Below are 20,397 nucleotides of genomic sequence, written 5' to 3'. Positions count from 1 at the left end.
CCACAAGTCATCAAAAGAGCAGAAACATTTATAATAATATAAATAAGAATGAGTTCAGATAACAGGTTGCAATGATTGAGATGCACCATTTACAGAGGAATAGGCCATAAGGACAGACCCATCTGTATCATTCTTTTCAGTAATATTTCTTTTGACAGCAGATACTGATACGTACGTTTTACTTAAAAAGAGCTTCCAGGCAGGGCTGCACTCCACCTGATCATGGAAAAATACTTTAATAAATATCAGCTTGCACACAAATATAACTTATTTGGCAAACACAACTCCTGGTCATCAGGAACTCCCACTGGAATTTCACATGGAGAAAGAAGCAATGAGCTGGATGGTTTCACTAGGAAGATGAACCTTAATTAGGGGTGGATAGCTCCTGTACTTTTGAGGGATCAACTGTACCACAAAGGCATGAATTTCAAAGGGGAGCAAAGCAATAAACTTAACTAGAAGGCATGTCTGTATCTACTAGAAATTGTAACTGGATTAAATATTGTCTTAAATCAACAGCTTTAAGAGCCCCAAACCTGATAAAATCTCTCCCCACACATCCTTAAAAAGCAAGAATATAATGCCCTGTCTACAGTAAAACCTGGGAGACAACACACTGAACACCAGCCACATGATCCTCTCAAAGCCTGCAGATTTGAAAACACACCATAGGCCTCTCCTCCTCATCACTATCACTCCTCCAAATCGCATTTTCCTGCTGTGAATCCTCAGATCCAGGAAGAGCAGGGGAGTACATGAGGCAGGTACTGCGATCCTGCACAGTTTCAGTAGCTGTAGAGCTGCAATCAATTGCAGCAGCTGCAAAGGTTTTGCAGTCCCAGCCCATCCTCATTACCACCGAGGAGCTCATTAGCTGTACCGATGTTTCATTAGGAATCCCTATGCTACTTTTGGTGGTTTATTTAGCAAATGGAGCATACCCTGCCCTTTGGTATTTCTCCTCTTCTCTCCATTCATTTAAGTCAATATTAAGTTAATGTGCTTTTGAAATAGGTATCGGTGCTCTCATTTGGTTCATTCGCCAAAACAGTTAGTTCCGTAGAGATCAATGAGCAGAAAGGGCAAGCAAAACCTTATTAATTTCTCCTGAAGTACCACATCTTTTCAGCCTGAGCTCCTCAACTCATATCCATGTGGCTGTAATCAGCAGAAGAAAATTAAAGAGTTGGAACCAAGGCTAGGAGAAGTGTAGGTTATATCCCTTCCCACAGCACACTCCATTGCTGCCCATGAGCTAGTGAATGCCAGGGGCCAGTATTTAAGGGGAACTACAGCAGCCCAAATCAAGTACTTTCAGAGGCTGCAAGGCACACCCTCAACATTAAATTAAAAAAGCAGGTGTTCCCCTATATCCCTCAGGATTGCCTAGACAGAGAGAACACCTTCAAGTAGTCATCAATATTCATGCAGAAACCTGTCATGAAAAAAAAAAAATCAGGGAGGCATACAAGAGCAGCAGCTTGGAGAAGAGCCAGATATCAGAGGCAATGGGCCCCTCTCTCTTCTGACAGGCACCACTGCTCACAGACTTCTGCCTGTGAAAGCTGAAAGCTGAAAAGCAATCAGCAGCCTTCACTCTCCTACTAAAGGTGACAGAACCTTACCATCTGCACTTGACTTATCCAGACCAGCCCAGAGACAGCTATAACAGGCCAGCAATTTGCTTCATGTGGTTTGATTCATGCAACATAGAAAGAGCTGTTAGACCTGCCCTAATAATGTGAAATTATGTCTTTAAGCAGAGTCAAATCAGATCTGTGCTCTAGAAGAGCTAAAAAAGCAGCAGTCACATCCTTAAACTCTGAGTTAAACCCAGATGCAGAAGTTTTCTTCCCTGCTAGGAGTTACAACAGTATCGGTATGCTCACTGGATTCTGGTAGATCACAGGAAAAAATATTGAATGAAAGGATTATGCAGTGGGGCACTTCAATCCCTTGTACACCATCTTTTAGTTACAAAATAACAGTGGAAGATGCCTGGCATGGAAACAGACCCTTCATCAACTGTGATGAAATCCTGATTTAGTAGGTAATTTACTCCTTTGAAATTCTTGGTCTTGATCTCCACCTCTACTCCAACAACTCATTTAACTTTATTAAAAACATAAGCATTGATTTTCTCCACTCATTACAGGCCAGTGGATTTATCTGCATTAGTGAATGAATTCATCCAACCTCTGACTCCAAGAAAAGCCAAAGCCTGCAGGAAAGCAACAGCTACAAGCTGTCGCCAAGGTAGCAGCATCAAGTATTTCTTGCTCTTCTGACTCATCTGACCAGGAAGTTAAACTTTTGCTGCTGCACTCAAGACAGGCAAAAGCCCAAACAGATCTAAGAATAGAAGGCGTTTCCTGAGGCAACAAGTGTTCTCCAACCAATGCCTTCATCACGGTGCATCAGCTGCAATTAAAAAGCCTTCGCATTTCTGATTATCTGCCCACTACAAGCTCAAGCAATGCGCTGGAAGGACAGAAACATTACCATGGGATTGGAGTCTGCAATCAGGTCACGCAGAGAATCCAGAAATCCTTGGTCCTCCACCATCTGGGCATTGATGTCATGCAGCTTCGCCACACAGACAGCTGCAGTCTTTCGTACATAAGGGTCTTCATCCTTCAGACACTTGCGAAGAGGCTCACACAAATACTCTGTGATCTTGTCCACCCTGATGCATCCCATTGTACGGACGGCCAGAGCACGGATCAGAGGGTTTGGGTCTTCACAGTCCTGCAAGGGGACAGAATATGCAGTAAACAAATCTCCACCACTAGCCACCGATATCTTCCCTGCAGCCAGAATCAGACTGTTCTTATTTCAAACAAAAAGCATTCTGATTACATGCTAAAAAAGGCAATTATTTCAGATCAGGGATAAAAGGTGGAACTTGCTGGTTCACAGAAACATTCTACACCATCTCAAGATGTTTTCGGGCTATGATAGCTTGTAAAATTGTGATCTCGGTATCCCTTGGTTCTCCCAGGCAAAGCTTCTTTCAACGTGATCTAGCAGCCATAGCTAAGCTGGAGAGGCAGCTCTCACCACCCAAAAGCTAACCACAGGCAACCTTCAGACAAATAAAATACCGATTTCCAGCCCTACTGGTTGAAAGGAGCAAGAGAATATAATGGGAAAAGTCAACAACTAAACACAATGCAACAGTCATCAAGGCCTGTTTCTCACAGGCCATCAGTTCTAGACACAAGCATCCCTTCAGTTTGCAACATATGAAGCACTAAGCAAAGGCTAGTCCAGAGGTGCTTTTCTGATAAGAAAAAAAAAAGGCAGAAGGGAATATAACACTTCATACTTCAAGTGTACATAATTTTCCATACATCCAATCCATCTACATCTCTGAGCAACACTCCTCCAAAATCAGCCTATAAAAGGATGGATGCAGAATGGCCTACAAAAGCATAAGGTACATTTACTCTCCACTGTTTAAATTTCCTACTGCTGAAAATGCATCTGAATGCATCACTTAAAGCATACAAGAGGAGTGACATCTCTTGCCAGTGCATTTGACACCTTGAGCCGTGAACTGCGTGTGAGGTGCTGAGCTAGTGCAGATGAGTGTCAACACTTTCTCTTTACTAACACTTGTCCCTTAACTTGCTGAAAGGGACATCAGACGCTTACTTGCATGGAAAAGCATGAAGCTGGAAAGTACCATGTTTGTTTGTTAGTCCATTCTAACAGAATTACACTTTAAAGATATGACAGACAAAAATATTCTTTCCAGAGAGAAAGGTAGGGACATTTTCTCTGGCCAGAAGAGCAGACCCACTCTCAGCCTAGGTCCTCTCACCTTTTTCAGTGTCAGGCATCATGCTAGAAACTTAAAACATGATCAGATTCCCCAGTGTCTCAGATTTTATAACACTCCAGGAGGAGTCCCAAACTTTCTCTAAGCACCGGGTTTTAACATACATGATGTGGGGCTGAAATAACATTTCCTAGATAAGGAGAGGCAACTTGACAACAGAATTAAAGGCAATACAGCGACCAGGCTGTTATTTTTCCAATGAATCGTCTTTCAGTTTGACCAGAGATAAAGGTTTTCCACACAAAGCACAGCTGAAACATTAAAACGAGAAGTACATATCCATATGACAGAGATACTCCTATGGCTGGAAGATGAAAAGTATAAATTCTATTATCCAATACCAGAAGCTGGTCTTTAATGATGAGTAGTAGAATGATAGAAGAAGCTTTTCCTGGAGCAGGCTCTCCCATAGCCACTTACAGGGGCACTTAAGTCATCTCCTCTGCAATAACGAGCAGAAGCAAGTGAGAGAACAGACCCAGACCTGTTGGATTCAGCACGCCAACTCCTTCTTTTCTGCTTCTCTACAAGCACCCCCAGTCAAGAGACTCAAGTACAAAAGCAGAGATAAACAACAGCTCACAAAGGCTAATGGACAAAGGAGATGTGGTGACAGCTACTGCACCGAACCATTTCCTGATGAGCTATGGGAGCAAGTTACCTTCACAAAGCTGTTGACAGCCATAATGGCCATATCTGGCTGACTTTTGGCGTAGTTCATCAGGTACAGGTAGACCAGCTTCTTCAGCTCCAAGTTGTCCGTCTGCATGCAGTTCACAACATCAGGAAAGAGTGAGCTGGACAGACAACAGTAAGCAAGAACAGAGAAAAAGCAGTGTGATTACATGGTATGCAGAGGGATAGTAACAATGCCAAGGAAGCCAGGAAAAGGGGAGTTCCACTCTAGCTACCCTGCTGTCTAATGAGAGGTCAACTTCCCTGCCAAAACAGTTTGCAATGGCTTTTATAACAGCTTTATCATTTAAACTGTTCTAGGTCTTTAACATCGGTCAGATCTGGAATGAGTGAAAGCTAATGCAATTTCCTAAGTGTTTTAATGGCGGAGTTCACCTAATGAAAAAACTCTACCATGCCAGGCCTAGAAATGAACCCACAAGAAAAAAAGCTGCTTAAACATGTTCTGGGAATGCAGGACATTTACAAAGAACCTGCTAAATTTCAGACTAGTAAACTCTAGAGCGATTAGGAGCTTAAATGCTGTCAAGCTGAGTTTTATTCAAATATCAAGTGGCAATCGTACCCAGCCCTGCAGAACACAGGAAGTTACACAAGGGTACCTGCAGCTCTCAGGTATGCTGCAGAGATCTAAAGGTGAAGGGCAAGTGCTGTTAGCCACAAAGATTATTTTTACTCCCTTATAGTTTATCTGCTCCTTCATTCTCCAATGAAGTCATGATGCTAAATTTGCAACCTTACTTTAATTTCCGTGGCAACAGACCACACTGCCATGAATCCAGGACTACTGCAACTTTATGGTAGAGTCCAGCAACAGGAGAAGCCAGAAGGGAGAGAGCATTCAATGAAGCAAGTTTTTCTGGTTGCCTCAAAGACAGAAAAAAGTATTGGGGACCGTGTTGCAGAAGGTAAATGTCTGTGTCCTTTACTCACCATGAGGCAAAGGTTCAGTTTAAAAACGACTCATTTTGAAGTGTAGCTTGAATTTATGCTATTACAAGTAAGGCCAAGAAAAACATTTGGAATTACCTTTCTAACACTAAAACCCAGGCTAGCAAGCAATGAGAAAGCATCACCCAAAGTGACATATAAAACAGTTGAATTCTGGATGGGTTTCTAAATAAAAAGTCACCTAGCCTGTTTTAAATAATAGGCACCTAGCTAAACTCGCACTGAAAACGGTTGTTTCTTTTGCTTTCAGTAACAGGAAGGAGCTTGAGAAATCTGTGACTCAGGCACAGCGTAGGCAAGGACCCAGCCAGCCTCACTACCCAGCCGAGATGACAGACTCGGAGCTGTGCCATGGAGATGTGTGCCACTACATCCACCTGAGTCCCAGGGGAACCACAGCTGCTACAGGTGAAAAAAGTTGCTTTTACCTGACATCCTTCCCCACAGTCATGGCTGCAATAACCTTCTTTACAGCTTCTTTCCTCTTCTCTTTCTTTTCATTATTGAGTTCAGCCTTCAGCTCAAAAATCTCTCCTGGCAGAAGACAAAACAGATTGAGCCTCTTGGGAGAAGAAAAGGGTCAGGCTTTAGGCATAGCTCAGAAGTGACTTCTTACTTTCACAGCCTGTTGTTCCCATAAAACTGGTACAGCAACACGTGGAAGCTGCCAGAGCTTATGGAGAACACGGTTCACGGAGAAGCAAAGCTGCAACATTCAGAGAATGATATGGGCTATAACTTGCTAACGAGAAAGCAGTTAACAAGAACCACGCTGCATGTTGCAGCTCTCCCACTTCTAGGACGTTAAACCACATCGCTGTAGCGTCTGTTTCTCAGAGGCAACTATTATATAACGAGGATGAAAAGATATTTGGAGACGCCAGATTAGTGCCTGCACGAAAAACCAACTTAGGTAGGAATTCTGCCCAGACTTTGTAACTTTTGCTCATCATCGCCTGCTCCCTGCAAACGCAACGAGCAAACAGCAGACTGCAGAGTAGCCCAAATGCCACGATCCACAGTGGCAGAAACAGGAAAGTACAGATTTAGTCCAGTGGAATAAATTCCTTCCGAGCTAGAAAGACAGAGCTATTACTAACAAAAGCAGCACGTAACACAGCTCGCCTGGATTCTAAGGTGGCCGAAGCAGTCTTTTCCATGACATTAATTCCAGATATTACTGCATGGAAAGTCAGTTCAGGCTGGATCACTAAAGGGGCGAAGCAAGTTTGCAAAATAAAGCAACAAGTGCAAAAGACAGCTTATCAGGCCTGTTCCAGACAGAGCAAGTGGTGTGAAAAGGATAATGCTCCTGACCAACAGACAGCTTTCCCTAGAAAGGACAATGAGGAGTATTCCCACTGTAAGCCACAGGCTGAGGACACATTACAAATATCAAAATACCTCTGGCAAAATACATTCTAGCCCCTAACCTTCAATTCCTGCACACCAACGCCACTTTGTCTGAACCGCAGCACTAATTACTGAAGAGCCTGGCACAAAAAGACTAACAGGTACTTCATAAAAGAAGTTACTGAGGAACGCAGTGCAGAGACCACTTGTAATACCTCCAGCCTGAGAAAGAGCTGCTCACATTATTACACCGAGATCGTGCCCCGGAGCAGAGCTGAGCCAGCAGCAGCGTGCTCACTAGAGCTCAGACAGTGCAGGCTGGCCTCTTGCAGCCATCCCAGAAACACCTGCCTTTAGGACTGAACTTACAGAGTTGTTCCTTAGAAAGATGTGATCTGCATTTGCTTAATTTATAAGCTCATTCTGAAGCTTAATGAAACAAATACATCAACACTGTAGTTTTTTCACTTTTCATTCTGAAAAGAAGAGGTTAATGCGAACCATGTTCCACATATACTGGAGAAGGATGAACAAGGTCAGGCTCAAACTGCAGCCAGCAACAGTGTTTTGTTTGAGAACAGGTGAGAAAATAAAATCTGCCCGGGACAGTTTCAGCAGAACAAGCCCTGCTCTGGAACACGTGAATGGGTAAAATGTTGCTAGACATCCTTTCCAGTCTTCCCATTTTTAAGGGCAGCAGTTTGTCCTGAGGTGAGGCAAGCACCACAGCTACACTAAATCCAAGGGAACACCAAATAGAGCACTGCAGCTTTGGAGTAAACAGCAACAGGAAATCCCATTATATCTGCAACAGCTTGATGTAGACATATACACTTATACCTTACATATTAAACGTCTCTCAATCAACTTAATCCTGTGATGCTCAATGGAACAACCATCCTCAGTCTTGAGCTTGTTAGCCCATAACTAAAACTTTGTCTCTGACCAGATCTACACTCAAACCTCAACATTTTGTTCTCTGATCCTTGAAAAAGCAGCAATTTGGGTCATTTTGTGCATCCCAAAACCATAAAATACATCAGTTTTGTCTTTTGTCACCATGTGACCTACTTTAGAAGTTTCTCCCTGGATGATTAAGATGAGAAACAGGGACAGAGCTAACAGAAAAGCACAAGTTCTTCTGCATGCAGTTAAAAAAGCTGTGTAAAAATAGCCACCCTCCACCTCCAGTCCACTGCACCAGCTCAACACTAACCTTTTTTATTGGTCGTGAAGTATTTGGAGTCCGTCATGGTTCCAGTTCCTTAAAACACCTGAAAATAATAATAAAAAAAGAACAAGCAGTCAAACAGCATTCAGAGCTGACAACACACAGTTTGCAAGGCAGGAACTCAGAGAGAGGACGACAGGTGAGTGCGTAACGTAAGGGAAGAAGCAAATGCTTTACATCCACAGGCACAAATTTCACAATCTTCATTCTGCACCTGCTGCTGATGTTACTTGGCAAACCCAGGGATTTAAAGGGCTCAGATAAACAGTGTTAGTGAAAACACAACAGCCTGAGGCGGGCGGGCTGGGAAAGCAGTGGTGCTCAGCCCAGCTTTTTAAAGTCTCAGTCTTGGAAGGGAAAAGGCGGTTTTTAACTCCTTATAATCGGCAGATTTTGACATGTTCTGCAGCTGTCTTTCCCCTGGGTACACAATTCCATTCTCCTAAAAAAGCACTGCACATTTAATATCTAGAAGTCCAGGTCTCAGACAAAGGAAACTGCCAACTCCCCCTAACGATACCTTCCTGTGTTGCGTCTTGACAGAAGGAACAATTAACCCCACTTGAAATACCCACCCCGAGGCCCTTTCATTTCTTTCCCTCCTTTTGTTCAGGGTTGATGCAAAGCAGGGCTGGTTTTTCTTTTTGAAAAGAAAAGCCATTACTTTTCAGTTCTCTCAAGCTTGAAACTGAAATCTTTCTCTGCCAAGATCTGACATCCCACCTCTGACACACACACACAAGATTATTATTTCAGTGCTACTCTGCACTTTAGTGGACAGGACTGACAAATGCTGCTGAGCCAGCAAGTGCTCAGTAGAGCCACGAGAACGGTCTCACCAGCGCTCTTCTTGCTCTGCAGAACCAAATTATTAATACCTCAGGATATAGGGATTGCCCAAACATATGTGGATATCCATCATTTTATTGTTACAAATGCCAGCTCTGTGACAAACGTGACTCAAACAATTTTCAAGTACTGGCTGAAACACAAGCATGAGAGTGGGCAGTTTTGCTGGTTTTGATGGAAGTCTGCATCAGTGCTAAGAAGCTGTGACCCTAAACCCATCCCAAAAAAGGGTTTTCTTACCTCTTTCCTCATTTTTCTATTTTTTTTTGCCCAATTCCCCTTCTCTTGTACATACTTCCATGACTGTAAATGCTATCAGCAAAGTAGCACGTCATCTGATCCCTAAACGCTGCCTGTCTTGCCTCTAAACCTCGAAGGTCTTGCTGGCTCAGCAACAAAAGCACAAGCTTAGCTTTGAACTCCAAGACACCACCCAGCAGTGCTACCAGCTTGCTGTTTCTTAACGCTTTCCTTCCTCATCCCTTAATCAACACCACTACCACTCTTCCCCCCTGTCCCATCCACCTTGATCAATGTAATAACCCAGCAGTGAAATTCCCATCAGCAGCACCTGAGGGGTAATGCCATCATTTCTACCACCTTCAACATGCCCTACAGCATGGCCATGCAGAGCAGTCGTAATCTTGTCCAACTGCCAAGCAACCAGATGAGAAACAACCTGTTGCTCAGCCCAGTTCCCTGGAGCTCCTGCCTGCCCTGTGCCTGCGTGGTTACCGCCACGTCCCAGTTAGGTTTGATTTCTCTCCCTTTCTGCTCCTGCCAAGCTGGAGAGCAAACTACGCCTGGGGACAGCCCTGGAAGCGCATTCTTCTGCAGAGGAGGTTTGCTCTCCTTCCAAAACAGAGGCTGGGTTGGGAAAGCCGCACGAGCCACAACACTGCAATCTTTCCAGCAACAACAACAAAAAAAGCACAGCATCCCAAAAGAAGTTGTTGTGGGTCTTGTTTTATAATTAAAAACACAGCCCGTGTTCAGCTGCAATGTTATTGCTGACACAGTCCTTCAGATTTGAGCCCAGGTTAAAAAAATGACTTAAGTGTTTTCCTCTACAAGAGTATTTGGCATGGTGCCGTGCAAAAGGCACTGAATACAGCCTTGCTGTGCTTTGTTTGCATTATATGTGGATTTATCAACGTGGGTCGTACCTCCCAGCTGAGCTAGTCCAATATTGTTTTAACAGTGGCCAGAACAGCAGATTATAGAGAAAATAGAGGAGAAAAAAAAACCACCGTACACATCATCCCAGTTGCATAAAGCTACACAGAGAAAGAAACCTTTCTGAATTCCAGAGATGATCTGCAAACCCAACAGCAGGACATTTTGCTGTTTTTCTAACTTCAGATCACATACTTGGACACACAAAGAATCCTAAAAATACTCAGATAGGGCTAAGCACAGCACGTGGCTTTACAACCTGTTTTGACAGATGGAAACGAGACCTGACTGAGCTCAATAAGCAAACACTTTTTGTCACGAGCACACAGATTTTTGCTTCATGTATGTCAGAGCTTGCTTTGCACATTGTTCAGAGACAGCTTCCTAGCAGTACTGGATATTATCTCATCCACTACGCAAACTCGGCATGGTTTACAGCAAGTCCCAGATGAAGGCCAAAACCAAAACAGCCCAAATATACAAATAGCAATGTTTTAAATAACTCAAGAAAACGCCAGCTTCTTGTACACAAATCTAAATCTGAAGAGAGCAGAGGAAAAATTACAACAATGCTACAAACATATTTGGATTTTTTTAGGGAAAATCTGTATCAGACTGCCCCTTCCTTACTATCATTCTGCATCCAGCACCTGCTAAGGGAGAAACAGGTAAGAGGTGTTCAGGCTGACAGCAAAAGGCTCCTGTTCCAGCCCCAAACAAGAAGAGATGAAACAGAGGAATTTCTCCAGAAGCTCTGGCAATGCTTAATGCAATAAGCATTGGTTTGACATTTAAATGTAGACTGAACCAAAAATATGATTAAATGAAAAGACTAAGGAACAATCATAACCAGAAACATAAGCCTCCTCAGCACAAAACCACACAGAAAACTGGATCCTGCGTCTGACCAACACCCACTTTGCCCCACGCATGACTCCAAACGCCAGCCTGGCCAGCTCTCCACCTCTGATTTCACACAGGGTAAAGAGCAAGGTGGCAGGTTTAAGGCCTCAGAATTGACCCAAGCTCCCTCGCATTGAAACAATCCAGTGTTGAATGCCTAAATCTCTGAAGTGATCCCTGATTTAACCTGGCTTACGCTCCAGCTGGTGCCAACACCTCTTATCTGCACCCACTTCACCTGCAAAGCCTCCTGAGTAGCTGCACGATAGCCCAAGCGTGGTTCAGGGCTGCCACAGCATCAGGACACCGAACAGAGCGGCCGAACGCGGATGGCAAAGGGGAAGCAGCACCTCAGCTTCAGAAACCCGCAGCCCTATCAGCACGTGCTAGGGGCAGGTAATGGGTTTCCACCTTGGGGAGCAAACACCCCTACGGTGCTCCCCAGCCCATTCTCAAATGCCCTGTGGTTCCTGTCATCTCCTCACTCCTCAGACCCCCTGACCCAGCTTTGCCACCAGCCCCCCCCACGCCACATGCCTCCAGCCTCAGCCCACAGCAGGACTCACAGCCCCCCCCCCCACCCTCCCAGGCATCCCCAGTCCTCTCAAACCCCCTGCCCATCAGCCTTCCCCACTCAGCAGCATCCCCCCAGACCTCTCCCAGTACCCTCAGTTGCAGGAGCATCCCCCACCAACCCCAGCTCCCCTCCCCAGCATTCCCAGCTCCAGCAGCCCCTCCCAGCGCCTCCCTAGTCCCCCAGCCCTCATCCCTGCCCAGTCCCACCAGTATCCCAGTAGCTTGCTCTGCTCATGTCCATCCCACCTCCCTTCCGTAGTCCCACCAAGCCCCAGCCCACCCCCCATCACCCCCTCCTCCAGCACGTACCCTCCCACCACACCCCCGACCAGTGCCTCCTCCCAGGGCCCAGAGCTCACCCTTGCCCAGTGCCCCCACGGCCCAGTCCCCACTCCCAGCACCCACCCCTCACCCCAGTGCCCCTCCCAGTACCTCTGCACCCACCTGCCCAGTCCTCCCAGTGACCCCTCCCAATACCCCACCAGCGACCCTCCCCACCCTGTTCCAGTCCCCCCTCTCAGTACCTCAGCATCGGCCCTCACCTCCTCCCAGCATCCCCTCCCAGTGTCCCCCAGCCCCTCCCAGTGCCTCTCCCCTCCCCATCCTGTCCCAGTCCCCCCTCCCACTGCTCCACCGGCGACCCTCCCCACCCTATTCCAGTCCCCCGTCCCAGTACCTCACCATTGCCCCTCACCTCCTCCCAGCATCCCCTCCCAGTGCCCCTCCCCACCCTGTCCCAGCCCTCCCCCGGCCCCACTCACGGCGCCGGGACGGACACACCGCTGTGGGGGCGGCGGCGGAACCGGAAGCGGCGCTGAGGGGCCGGGAGGACTCGCGAGGAGCGAGAAAAAACCCTCCCCCGCCTAGAGCGGCCGCACCCCTGGCACCATAGAGGGGCGCGGGGCGGAGACAGAGCGCCGCCCGCGCCGCGCTTCCGGGGGGCGGTACTCCGCTGCGCCGGGCGGGTGCCCTCCGCGGCGGGGGCTCCCCCTAGCGGCGGGGCGCGGCGCAGGCGGTGTCATGGCGGAGCTCGGCGCCCACCTCACGGCCGCCTCGGCCGGCGACGACCGGCCCTCCATCTTCGAGGCGGTGGCCCAGGACAGCCTGATGGCCGCCGTGAAACCCGCCCTGCAGCACCTGGTCAAGGTAAGGGGCAGGCAGCCCGCAGGCCTGGGGCGAGGGGCAGGAGAGGAGGGACCGGCGCCGGCGGTGTCCTCCCCGCAGGCCTGGAGGCACCGCGCTGCGGAGAGCAGGGCGCCGAGGGGAGCTGTGCCCTGAGGGTGAGCGGCCCGTGGGGAGCCTGCAGCAGGGAGGGACCCCGGAGAGGCTGCACAGCTGTATGGAGCCGGTCATCGCCAGGGTTCACCTCTGCCCACGCTCGCAAATTGGCATAACAGTTTTGACCCCGCTCGCTTTATGAACTGGAGACATAATTTATAGCTACTGTAATTAGCACATCACTGCGCTTCCAGTTCCTTCCGTTCTGTGTCCCTTTCCGTAGGTGCTTGCTGAGTCTAATCCTGGCCGGTACGGCTTCCTCTGGCACTGGTTTGATGAGATCTACGTCCTCCTGGATTTGCTGCTCCAGCAGCACTATCTGGCCAGGTGCAGCGCCTCCTTTTCGGAAAACTTCTATAGCTTAAAGAGGATACCCACGGGAGACTGCAGACAGCAACCTCTGGCCACTGCTGGCCTGCCAAAGAGGCAGCACTGGAAGTCTCTCCTCTTGCTGGTTCTCGTTCCTTACCTGAAAGGAAAGCTGGAGAAACTGGTGACCAGCCTGAGGGAAGAGGATGAGTACTCCATCCACCCTCCATCGTCGTCCTGGAAGCGATTTTACAGAGCCTTTCTAGGTGCCTACCCCTTTGTAAACATGACCTGGGAGGGCTGGTTTCTTATCCAGCAGCTGTGCTATATCCTTGGGAAAGCTCAGCATCATTCGCCCATGCTGCGGCTGGCTGGCGTTCGCCTCGTCAGACTGACTGCAGAGGATATCCAGGGCCTGGAGAAGAAATTGGCTGGAGCCACCTCAAGTCAAACACACACGTATGTCAGAACATGGCTTTGCTGCTGCTCTCTAGAGTGTCTGTGGGTGTGTTAATTTAGAAGTGATGCTGCAAGTAAAACTGTGTTGTTCTCCAGAAATTCTCAAAGATGAAGTTTACCTCTGGCAAAATGTGCTCTGAAAGGGTATTTCGTTAGTGTAAATAAGGAAAAAAGTAGCAGGGATCAGTTTCACAAGATTTTGTGGTAATAAAATTGCCATGTTTGGGGATGGGTTTTGGCACTCCAGCTTTTATCCTGTTCAGTCTTCACCTGCACTTCTCTAACAAGGGAAGCAGATCGCAACAATACTGCTAAAAGGACTGAAACTTAGCTCTTTGATTTTTCTGAGCAGCAGCTAGTCATGACCACACTTAATGTCCTGTAAAATGGTGATCCATGAGTGAAACACTCTGTGGTCCAAGTCCTCTCAATCCAAACTCTTCCAGTTTAGACTTCTGAACAAAACAGGGCTTGAAGCTTTCTTAAAATACAAAGAATCTGGGAGAAACATCCTAGCAGGTGCCTCATGGGATAAGTTGACCAACTTACTTAGCATTAAGAAGCTGTATAAAGCAGCAACTTACTCCCCAAGTGCTTTGTGCCTTGGTTTGCAGATGGACAAATGGGCAGGAGCAATGATTTCTCTGTATCTTCTCTCTTTTACAGCATCAAAACACAAGTGCAGTCAGCAGTGAGGAAAGTGTTGGGTGGCATTGCCTTCTCCCTGTCCACTGGGCTCTCCGTCAGTGTGTTCTTCCTCCAGTTCCTGGACTGGTGGTATTCCTCAGAAAACCAAGAGACAATCAAATCTCTGACAGCGCTCCCCACTCCTCCACCCCCCGTGCACCTCGACGACGGGGCCGGCTCAGCTCTCTTACCCAAACTGAAGACCGTGTGCCCTCTGTGCCGCAAAATCCGGGTCAACGCCACGGCCCTGTCCACGTCCGGCTTTGTGTTTTGCTACCGCTGCGTCTACAACTACGTGAAGGCTCACCAGCGTTGCCCCATAACAGGCTATGCCACAGAGCTGCAGCACCTTGTCAAACTGTACTCTCCCGAGAGCTGAAAGGCCTGCCTCCTGCTTTTGCATACATCCCTGAGGCTGGCGGCTGGGTAGCAGTGAGCCTAAATTCACCCCTTATGTCCCATAGGAGACTTTTGACCACTACAGCTCATCAGCGAGCTCTAAAGCTCCTTTGACCTCGGTGGTACATCAGTTTCCTGCCCTTGTGAATTCTGGTAGGGCTCTCCCTTTTGTTTATTAGCTGTTCTAACATCCTGTGACAGTTTCAGAGGGATCGGGCAGCCACAATCTGTCAGCTGGCAAAGAAATGCCTTCAAAGACCAACCGAAAGGGAGGAAACATAATTTGGATGAGAGGAATGCAGATGTGAGGATCAAAGAGCATCCCTGGTAGAAGTCCTGCCCGAGGGCATGAGCCAGCAAATTAAAGAGGTAGGGGAAATTCTCTAGGTGAGTGATTCCTCCCTGAGCAGCTTCCCAGGCGCTCGTGCTGCCCGGGGTGAGCTCTGGCACCAGTGCTTGTCAAAGGGGTAGAGACAGGCTTAGACCTCTCCTCTGATCATCCTGCTCTTCAGAGTCTCCCTACGTTTTCAGGCTACTCAGAGACCTCTGAATTGAGAACATCACACCTCTAATTCCCATCAACAGTTCTAAATTAAGACTTCTGACTCTTCAGTGGAACAAGAGGTGATGTGTACAAGCAGGATATGAGGGAAATTACATTTTCTGCACGAGGGAGAAAAACGGCAAACCAGATTAAAGCAGCAGCTGTGCCAGTTGATGAGGGTTGTCTTTTGTTGAATAAGTCTTTGAATCTGTTATTATCTGCTTTTATAAAGCAAAATTCTTTCGGGATTGAGAACCTTATTTCTTTTCTGAGGATTGGAAGAAACAGTTTGCTCCTCTAGGGGCTCTGTTTACATAAGGGAGACTAGACTAAAGCTGCTTTCATCTTTGCAGATGATGATAATGGATATAAATTAGTATTTTGTAGGCTGGGAATCTTTAATGTCTGTGTTTGATTTAAATATGACAGTGCAATTATTCCAGTCTCAACCGTGTAGCACATTCATACCATAACAAAGCATCCTTTCATGGAACAGAGAAAAGAAAACGTGTGAGACATCGGGGCTGGTTCTTCCTTGGCACCTGCTTTTTCAGGACAGAAGGTTTTTTCCTGTCTTGGCCCTAGGGAGCAGCAGTTAGCTGCTCCAGACATCACGGTGACATTGCTGACAGAATATGAAGAGCAAAGTTTGCTGCACAAAGTCCATGGTCTTTCCAGATTAAGAGATATGTTCTAACGTTTAATCCACTGAACCAGTCATCTCATTTTCCCCCCACTTTAGCTCTGCTTCAGAAGATAAAAATCTCTAATATCCTCCCTCACCTGTCAGCGAGATAGCAAGGTTATTTAATAACATGGAAAAATACAGTAATTCTCATCCTCCCAAAGATGCTCTGGAAAACACCTACTGTGACAAATGAGATTGGTCCCCACTGCTTGTCTTACTATCTCTATGCAACTTCTAGACCCTTCTACCTGTGCCACTATGGAATAATAATAAAAACTGTCTTATTTCTCCTTTTTCCAGTAGTTATGGGATCCATAAAGACACCTCTCTTCCTCTAAAAAGCCAGTAAGCACATACACGTCTTACTGGAAAAGAAATCACATCAAGGTGCCAGATTTTCCGAGATATCAAATCACTTTTAACATATCTGGCTTTGGGCTGGATATTAATTCACATCACTTGCTGTATCAGTTTTGCTTTTTACACAGATCATCATCTCTGTGAAAAGCCAGCACCCAAGATGCTCCACTGCTGCTGCAGTCTTACACTAACCCGTCTGGTTAGACAGACACGGGCCTGATTGTCCTGTTGACTCTAGTGCAACTGCTCGTTTAAATAGGGCCTGAAGGATTTGACTGACGATCCAGTTGCAGGATAGGTTTATTTTCCTGTCCTTCCTATACTTTCCAAATTATCTGTCTGCTGCTCAGGGAGAAGCTGGGCAGACCTGGGACAGGAGACTGATGCCAACTGTCCTGGTTTGGCCTACCAGCACCGCAGAGCTCTTGGGCAAGCTCCCCACCATCCTCCCCTCTAATCCAGAAGGATTTACTAACTGCTGAACAGCAGAACCACGTTGCCTGCATGCACGTGCTGCTCAGGGGCCTCTGCACCTCCTGCTCCCAGAGTTAATCTCTCTTCCTCTCTCCAGAACAGCCACCAGCTGCCTGCCTGTCAGACCCTGGCTGCCTTCCACTCCACCTCTCCCCACACCACACAACCTGCCACACTTAGATTTGGCCAACTCCACAGCTCCGAGACCTGCACGGAACCACCCACATCTAAGCCTCACAGTTCTGAGCAGCTGTAATTACTCTTTTGGATGTTAAATTGCTCTTTAATGCCTAGCTGACTAACAGGCATTAAGCCCACGATGGTGCCAGGCTCAGCAGTTACCTGGCAGATTTTATTACTGTTCTGCAGATGGCTGCAGAATACCAACTCGGATTTGACTGCTTCTTTAATCCTCCTGTCCTTAGTAGCCAAATACATACCTGTTTATCAGGTTTGTTGTCAAAAGCTACAAAACCAATTCGGGTTATACAAACATTCCCATTTACCTGCTTTTTAACTGTAATAGTGTTATTAAAGCCATGATGGTCTAAAGATGGACAAGAGAAGATTTTTTCAAGGAACACCAACTTTATTAAATCAACCTTTGGACTTACTTACTGATTTGTGACTTCTATACAGTCACATATCATATATGCATTCAGGATGCTTTGTTCTGGTGCTTAATACAACTACATCAACCGTAACAGCAGCACAGGAGTTGCCCAGTGCATTACTGTGAGAATTTGACTTGCGAGGCTTTTAAAAAAACACTTAGGGAACCTAAGCCACATTCATCATTCATGTAGACACTCTTAAAAAATTCATCCATTACCAACTGAGTTGCTTTCCCTGCTTCCTTAACGGAAACTACGTGGCTTCTCCTGTTAAGAGAAAACCACCATAACTATACACCTGGGTACGTACTCCCCATAGAAGCTTCCTTCTTCACAGGAAGGAGAAATGAACGTAAAGGTGTCACCAAGACCTGGAAGAGAATACAAACTAGATTAGAGAATAGCTCCGTGTCTTTTCCTGTACTTGCTTGACTAGCCCAGCCGTTCCGCACCCCAAAAAGGAGAAAAAACAAGCAACCCTTCTCACTGCAAGCTCGGTACTAAACCCAGCCTTGCAGCAAGATACACAAGTGTTTGCACTACTCACTTTTCAAATCAAGGTTTTTCTGCTGCTAATAAAAAATTGCTAAAATTTCTTAATATTTTTTCAGTATTTTTTAGGGTGCATCAAAAAGTTTCAAGAAGAAGCAAAGCTGTTTACTCTAGACGAGCTTAGCCTAAATAAGCTCAGAGAGAAGATTACGTGATCACGCCCTGGTCAGAGCAAAGACACAAAGTCTCAGCAATACCAGTTCAGAATATACTTCACTCATCATTGCTTTGGGCAAATTTATTTCCATTCAATAAGGAGCTTGCTCCCAAGTCAGGAACTAGAACAGAAAAGGTTTTTTTTTTCCTGGAGGAAAAAGCAAATGAACACACACACAACTCCCCACCCCCAAACACAGATTAACTTGGGTTCTGGGTTAATTCTTTTCAGGATCCCATTGCTTTCTACAGGACAGGGTTTGCAATAAGTTAACTCTGACCCTTGGGACATGAGACAGGAGTGGCTGTTACAAGCCTGGAAAAGCCAGCCCCTAGTTGCTGTTTGTACCTTCCTGTACCCACCTCTGCCACACAGCAGCACGGAGCAGGTGGTGCTTTGCACCATCAGTCCAGATGTAGTGTCTCCACACAAAGCTTGCGTGTTCAGCTGTGTGCATGACAAAGCCATGTTGGTGGAATAACAAAACCTTCCATTTCCCCTTCCCAAACACCATCAGCTAAGCCAGCAAAACCCTTCTTTTTCCTCCTGACACACCTGTACACACTGCCACCCTACAAGGCATGAAAGACTCCAGATAGGCATTAATTAAAGCTTTGGCTGATCTGCAAGCATGCAACAGTTAAAAGGAGCTGCTTTAAGTTTTATGCTCATCCACGACCTAGCGGTTTGGGGTTTTCTCCTTATTACCTCCTACTGTAACAGATAACAAGGGGACGAAGCACATTTAGCAGGGGAGCAAGGGAAGGGAGGAGGGTGACATCTCTGATAGAACCAAGCTGCAGCTAGGGAATACAGGTCACGAGCTGGGATTCCAAGAAGGTCAAGGAGAGCCAGTACTAGTCAAAAACAAGAGGAAAAAACCTGTCATACCTATAAATGTTGCTGAAGTCAGCGGCTCTCCAAGCGTCCAGTGGTCTATTTTGACCTAACCCTTCCCTCATGCCACCCATTTGCACCCTATTTCCCATCTCCTTCCCTGGATCCTCCCGCCCAGGCCCCTTGCAGCTCTTCAGCCCCCAGTCCCTCAACCCCTGTCCACCCAAACCCCCAATGTCCTACCCATGCCCCAGCCCCGCTCAGAGCCCCGCATCCCCCTAACCCCCAGATATCCTCCGCCCATCCTGCTCAGCCCCACACCCCTTCTGCCCCTGATGCCCCACCTCGGCCGGGTTCACCCCCACCTCAGCCAGCCCCCCCCAGCCCCTTCCGCACCCCCTCAGCCTCCCCACACCCCGAGCCCTCGGCTGCCTCACCCAGGCCCTCTCCCCCTGCACCCCCAGCCGCCGCATCCCCCCGGGCCGCCCCCGTCCCACCGCTCTCCCGCTCACGCAGGCCCAGCCACGCCGAGGCGGAGCTGCCCGCCTTTGTCCCACCCCCCCGGTGGCCAACAGCCAATGGCAGCGCGCGGTACTGCCGGCGACGCCGGGTGGGCACCAATAGGAAGGCGCCTTAGCGGCGCTCGGGGCGGTGCGAGCGTTTCCCGCCCTGAGGAGGCCTGAGGGGGCGGGAAGGCCGGGCCAGGCCCGGCCCAGCGCGGCCGGCGGGACGCGGCTTTTCCCTTGCGGCACCCGCTGCTGGAGCCGTTTCTCCTTCTCGCTTCCCTTTCCCCAGCGACACGAGCTGCCGAGCCGAGGCAGAAGGCGGGGATAAACCACAGCTTCAAACGCCGTCCAGTCCGGAGGGCTCGGGCTCTCCCGGCTGCTTGTGTAGCAACGGCTCCACGACAAAGGGGCAGCGTGATGAGTGTGGTATCACCGTGGAAACAACGAAGGGAAAAAAAAATGAGGGAAGAAATAAAACTAACAAAAAAAAAGAAGAGTGGGAGAAATAAAAAGGTGCTTTGGAAGGAAAAGTATCATGATTTAATATATACGTTAAAATAAAACGCTTGCTTGTTTAAGGCCAGGTGGGTAAATTCATCCTGTTGTTTTAAAGCAGTAACTCAGTTCCTCCTCATGGGCAGCAGTTTGCCAGAAATTCCTGTGTAACACGTACGCCTGTTCAGGAGAGGTATTTCACGTGGTTTTCCTGGGGACGGGGTTTCTGACCCTGCCTTTCTGTGTGGGATCAAGAGGAGGATCCAATCTGAGGGGCAAAGACAGCCTAGTGATGTAGTAAGTATGTTGGGAGACTCAGAGTTCAAGAAATAAAAGCTTTTTAACCCACCATCTGTGGGTTTCATTCTGACTGCGCAGCCCACAGAGGAGAAATCCACAAGGACGGTAGGGAAGTCCTCAGTAACTGGTGGTGGGCACCATTGAAAATTCAACTGG

The 20,397-nt window shown here is 47.5% G+C and overlaps 2 protein-coding genes and 1 non-coding gene across 4 annotated transcripts in view; 1 reads left to right on the top strand and 2 right to left on the bottom strand.

Annotated features, from left to right (window-relative positions):
- The window catches only part of AP2B1 (adaptor related protein complex 2 subunit beta 1), a 78,628-nt gene extending 66,191 nt beyond the window's left edge, over nucleotides 1-12,437 (bottom strand). For both annotated transcript variants that reach the window (XM_068415553.1, XM_068415554.1), the window contains exons 1-5: nucleotides 12,344-12,437; nucleotides 8,064-8,121; nucleotides 5,923-6,028; nucleotides 4,509-4,644; nucleotides 2,506-2,751 (exon numbers count right to left, since the gene is read on the bottom strand). In XM_068415553.1, coding sequence (XP_068271654.1) covers nucleotides 2,506-2,751; nucleotides 4,509-4,644; nucleotides 5,923-6,028; nucleotides 8,064-8,100 — 525 coding nt within the window. In that variant the 5' untranslated portion in view covers nucleotides 8,101-8,121; nucleotides 12,344-12,437. The remainder of the gene's footprint in view (nucleotides 1-2,505; nucleotides 2,752-4,508; nucleotides 4,645-5,922; nucleotides 6,029-8,063; nucleotides 8,122-12,343) is intronic.
- A 94-nt stretch (nucleotides 12,438-12,531) lies between these two features.
- On the top strand, nucleotides 12,532-16,241 carry PEX12 (peroxisomal biogenesis factor 12). The gene is made up of 3 exons (XM_068415666.1): nucleotides 12,532-12,728; nucleotides 13,084-13,628; nucleotides 14,295-16,241. Exons 1-3 carry the CDS (start codon nucleotides 12,603-12,605, stop codon nucleotides 14,692-14,694), a joined length of 1,071 nt encoding a protein of 356 aa, XP_068271767.1. The 5' UTR covers nucleotides 12,532-12,602; the 3' UTR covers nucleotides 14,695-16,241.
- Nucleotides 16,242-18,077: 1,836 nt separating this feature from the next.
- LOC137672047 (Z30 small nucleolar RNA) lies at nucleotides 18,078-18,175 on the bottom strand. Its single transcript, XR_011049476.1, has one exon. It is a non-coding gene; the product is annotated as a Z30 small nucleolar RNA (small nucleolar RNA).
- Between the last annotated feature and the right edge of the window lie 2,222 nt (nucleotides 18,176-20,397).

The sequence above is a fragment of the Nyctibius grandis genome, chromosome 18, assembly GCF_013368605.1.
Source record: "Nyctibius grandis isolate bNycGra1 chromosome 18, bNycGra1.pri, whole genome shotgun sequence".
NCBI lineage: Eukaryota > Metazoa > Chordata > Aves > Nyctibiiformes > Nyctibiidae > Nyctibius > Nyctibius grandis.
Note: the sequence above shows the minus strand (reverse complement) of the source record. Positions and strands in the feature narration are given on the sequence as shown.

What these genes read in the sequence shown, in the direction of transcription:
- PEX12 (XM_068415666.1), top strand. Translation starts at nt 12,603, where the DNA reads ATGGCGGAGCTCGGCGCCCACCTCACGGCCGCCTCGGCCGGCGACGAC. An exon ending in CCCTGCAGCACCTGGTCAAG is followed by an intron (nt 12,729 to 13,083) that starts GTAAGGGGCAGG and finishes CCCTTTCCGTAG; the next exon opens with GTGCTTGCTGAGTCTAATCC. An exon ending in ACCTCAAGTCAAACACACAC is followed by an intron (nt 13,629 to 14,294) that starts GTATGTCAGAAC and finishes TCTCTTTTACAG; the next exon opens with CATCAAAACACAAGTGCAGT.